This window comes from Terrapene carolina, unplaced genomic scaffold (genome assembly GCF_002925995.2).
Source record: "Terrapene carolina triunguis isolate 2854851 unplaced genomic scaffold, T_m_triunguis-2.0 Scaffold89, whole genome shotgun sequence".
NCBI lineage: Eukaryota > Metazoa > Chordata > Testudines > Emydidae > Terrapene > Terrapene triunguis.
Window position 1 is genome coordinate 28,985,156 of NW_020664440.1, and position 4,646 is coordinate 28,989,801.

The 4,646-nt window shown below is 58.5% G+C and overlaps 1 protein-coding gene across 1 annotated transcript in view; it reads right to left on the minus strand.

Moving 5' to 3' along the window:
* RPS6KA4 (ribosomal protein S6 kinase A4) overlaps positions 1–4,646 on the minus strand; it is a 13,704-nt gene that overhangs the window by 7,258 nt on the left and 1,800 nt on the right. The window contains exons 2-6 of the mRNA XM_029911173.1: positions 3,739–3,810; positions 3,251–3,469; positions 1,686–1,801; positions 622–729; positions 161–241 (exon numbers count right to left, since the gene is read on the minus strand). Of these exons, the coding sequence (XP_029767033.1) occupies positions 161–241; positions 622–729; positions 1,686–1,801; positions 3,251–3,469; positions 3,739–3,810 (596 nt within the window). The remainder of the gene's footprint in view (positions 1–160; positions 242–621; positions 730–1,685; positions 1,802–3,250; positions 3,470–3,738; positions 3,811–4,646) is intronic.

The following is a 4,646-nucleotide window of genomic DNA, read 5'->3' on the forward strand; positions in this document are numbered from 1 at the left end:
CTCCCCCCACTCCTCTCATCTTGCCATGCCCCCTCACTTCTCCCACCCTCTTCTCCTCCATCACTATGCCCGCTATGGAACCCTTGGTTCCCTTGCCATACCCCTCCCTCCCCACCACACCCTCCCATTCATTACGCCCTGCCCCCCCGCCCCCGCTCACCTTCCCATGCCCTGACTTGCTGCGGATGATCTCGGGGGCCATGTACTCGATGGTGCCGCAGAAGGAGAAGGTGCGATCTTTCTGTGGGGGAGGGGTGAGAAGAATGGGGGGGGAGTCAGTGCCAGGGTCCCAGCTATGGAGCCTCCACAAGGAAGAGGGGCTGCACCTCTCCCCAGGCCCCAAACACCAAGGACCGGGGGAGGGGGCAGAGCAAAGAGACACCCCCTTGGGAAGCAAAGAGAATCTCCCCCGCTTTTCATCAGGAAGATGGGAGAGGGGCAGAGTGAGGGCAGGGAGATCCTTGTGGGGAGGGGCAAATTCCTAGAGGCGGAATGCGGGGGGTTTCCAGGGGAAGGATATTGGGGGATCCCCAGGGGGCAGGGTGAGGGGATGGGGCAGGATATTGAGGTGCCCAGGGGAGGTTATGGGGGATCATCGGGGGCAGGGTGGGGGTGTCTGACCTCCTCGGTGAGGAACTCCTTGCTGAGGCCGAAGTCAGTAAGCACCACGTGCCCTTCGCTGTCCAGCAGGATGTTCTCCAGCTTCACATCCCGATAGATGATGCCCAGCTGCAGATGACACAACCCAAAGCCTGCATCCCCCAGGTCCACCCACAACATGGCTCCTCAGTGCCCCTCCAACCTGGAGTGCCATCCTCCAAGAACCCCTACAGGACAGCACCCCCATTGCCCCTGTGGCACGGCCCAAGAGCCCCCCAGGAACCCCTGCAGGACAGCAACCCCCAGAACCTATGGCACAGAGGGAGAACCCCCCAGGAACCCCTGCAGGACAGCACCCCATAGCCCCTGTGGCACCGAGAGGCCCCCCAGGAACCCCTACAGGACAGCATCCCCATCGCCCCTGCGGCATGGCCCTAGAGTCTCCCAGGAACTCCTACAGGACAGCATCCCCACAGCCCCTGCGGTACAGCCTGAGAGCCCCCCAGGAACCCCTACAGGACAGCATCCCTATAGCCCCTGCGGTACAGCCCGAGAGCCCCCCAGGAACCCCTACAGGACAGCATCCCCATCGCCCCTGCAGCAAAACCCAAGAGCCCCCAAGGAACCCCTACAGGACAGCACCCCCATAACCCCTGCGGCATGGCCCCCCAAGAGCCCTACAGGAACCCCTACAGGACAGCACCCTCATAGGCCCTGAGGCAAAGCCCAAGAGCTCCCCAGGAACCCCTACAGGACAGCATCCCCATAAACCCTGTAGCATGGCACCCGGGAACCCCTACAGGACAGCACCCCCACAGACCCTGCAGCACAGACCAACAGCCCACCAGGAACCCCTACAGGACAGCACCTCCACAGCCCCTGTGGCACGGACCGAGAGCCCCCTAGGAACTCCCTATAGGACACCCCCGTATTCCCTGTGGCATGGCCCCTCAGAGCCCCTCCATAGCATAAAAGTCTACCTGGTCTTTGGAGTATCCTCTCCAGATATTTCCCATCCCCCCAGAACATGCACCCCCTGGAAAGCAGAGCTCCCCCTGCTCCACCCCCTAGGCACAGCCCCCCACCTTGTGCAGATGCTCCAGTGCCAGCACGATCTCCCCGGCGTAGATCCGCACCTCCTCCTCCTTGAAATGATCGCGCTGGTACAAATGGGTGAAGAGCTCCCCACCACTCACGTAGTCTGCAGGGCGGGGGGTGGGGGACGACAGGGAGTGAGAACCCAACGCCCCCAGCCAGTCCCCTCCCCACCCCCAGCCCCTCTCAGCTTGGTCTGGATTTTCTCACACCCCATGGCACAGGAGGGTGCTGTATGCCTCCCCTATCGCTCCACCCTCACTGCCTCTCCCCCAGGAAAACTTGAGGGGGGTGTTAAAAGGCAAATTTTCCCCAAAAGCCTGTTTCTGGAATAAATGTTTTATTTTTTATCAAAAAAACAAATGATGCACCATACATCTCCCATGATGCACCATAGTCCTGTCCCTCTCCCGCCACCGGTGGTAGTGTCATGAATCCCTGGCTGTGGTGCATCCTGGGAGATGTTGTTTGGGTGCCTCACACACTCATTCTAATCTGTAAGCCAAGTTCCCTGGTTGAACCACATCTCCCACAATGCACCACAGCCTCCCCTTGCTGTCTGGCTTGAGCTCCTCATGGGAGCTGTAAGTCAGCTGCCTCACACACACACACACACACCCATTCTCCTCTATTGACTAAGCTCCCTGGCCAGACTACACCTCCCATAATGCATCATAGTTCCCCCCCCCCCGTTGGAGACACTAGATGGTGTGTCAGAAGCCCATGGCCTGGTGCACCATGGGAAATGTAGTCCGACCAGGGTGCACAGTACATAAAGGATAGGAGTGCGAGGTATCTGAACTACAACTCCCATCAAACATGGCAGCAGTACTTCTCTATCATAATAGTTCCGTTTTTTAATTCCTGCTGAAAAACTTGAAAAGTTTCCCCTGGAAAAGTTAGGCAAAAATCATTTCACCCTCTGTTTACATAAGAGCATAAGAACAGCCATAATGGGTCAGACCAAAGGTCCATCAAGTCCAGTATCCTGTCCTCTGACGGTAGCCAATGCCAGGTGCCCCAAAGGGAAAGAACAGACAGGTTATCATCAAGTGATCCATCCCCTGTCACCCAATCCCAGTTTTTGGCAAACAGAGGCTAGGGACACCATTTCTGCCCATCCTGGCTAATAGCCATTGATGGACCTATCTTCCATGAATCTATCTAGCTCCCTTTTGAACCCCATTATAGTATTGGCCTTCACAACACCCTCTGGCAAGGAGTTCCAGAGGTTGACAGTGCATTGTGTGAAAAAAAACTTTCTTGTGTTTGTGTTAAACCTGCTACCTATTAATTTCATTTGGTGGCCCCTTGTTCTTGTATTATGTTCTTGTATTATGTTTTCATCAAATATTGCTGTGGAAAACAACACTGGTCTTTCTCCAGCTCCACCTACTGCCACACCCTAGGGTCTCCCTGCTCCCCCACCTGCTGGGTCCCATTGTCCTACCCTACCCATTCCCTTGGATCCACTCTGCACCTGGCATCTGCCACACCCCATCCCCTGGGTCCCAGTGTCCCACCCTCCCCTGCCCCCTCAAGGGTTCCCCCATACCCAGGATGAGGTGCAGCTTGGAGCCAGTCTGGAAGGCATAGTGCAGGGTCACTAGAAAGGGCGATGCCCGCACATGCTCCAGCACGGTCCGCTCAGTGCGTGTGTGCTCTGTGGTCTTGGCCTTCTGCACAATGGCCGCCTTGCGCAGCACTTTCATGGCATACAGCTTCCCCACGTCATGGCCTGTCATCTTGCGCACCAGGAACACTTTTCCGTAGGCTGGGGGATACAGAGGGGTATCAGAGGTGGCCCAGAGGGGGACATCAGGAGGATCCCAGGGGACTGGGGAGACAATGGAACTCAGGAAAGTGGGGATGGGAGCAGCAGGCTCAGGGAGGAAGGGGACCTTCCTATAGGCTGGGGAGAGAGGGGATTGATGGGCAGTGCGCTATCCCATTGGGAGGAGGAATGGGGGCACAGCCCCCAGTGACCCCTGTGCACCTCCAGTGCCCCTCCCCATGGCACAGCCCCCTGTGTCCCCCACTCACCTCCAGTCCCCAGCACCTTGAGCAGTTCAAAGTTCTCCATGCCAACTTTCTCTTCATGGCCAGTCAGGTTTGCTACCATAGAGACAAGGTTATGAGGATGGGGGTCAAAGCCAGCCTGGGCCCAGTGCCACCCCTCCCCACCTGCTCACCACAAACCTTGCCCTTCACCTCCTCCTACATTGTCCCACCCCATGGGCCCACACACCTCACCCCCTCATCCCATGCCACAGGCCCCTACCCCCTGCCTTGTCCCCTCACCTCATCCCAAACCCCCACCTATGAGCCCATGCCCCCTGCCTCACCCCCCTCCAACACACACCCAGCTCAGGCCCATCCCCCCACCTCCCACTCCAGCCTCATCCCATCCCCCCACTAAATGTCCCCGCCTTACCCCCCCATCCTGCTGCACCTCAGTCCCCACCCCCTGCCTCAGCCTCTCCCCCAGGGATGGGTGGGGTCAGGGTGCAGCAAGGAGGAGCCCCTATTTCCTGCCAGTGACTCACAGCAGCTTTGGTGCCAAGGGGATGGGCGGGCCCAGGCCCAACAACTCCCATCCCCAGACACCCTGGGACCAAGCCAGGGTGGGGGGAATTGGGCTGATCACCCCTCCATTTCCAGGTGGGGACACTGACTCATCCCCCCACATCCCTGTGGTGCTGCCTAGTGGAGATCCTGAATGCTGCTTTCCTCTTCCCCAAAGGGGGTTCCCAGGATCAAGGGGGCACCTGGGTCTGGTGGCAAATGTGGGGGTTGGAGGTATGAAGTGCCCAGAGAGACATCTCCTTCAGCCCATGGGGATGGCAAGGTGAAGGGCACCCCACAACCTCCTGTGAAGGGGGGCACAGAGTTCAGGGTGCAGTAGGAAAATGGGGAGCCTGCAGCTGGGAGGGGCTTGGGGTGAGATCACC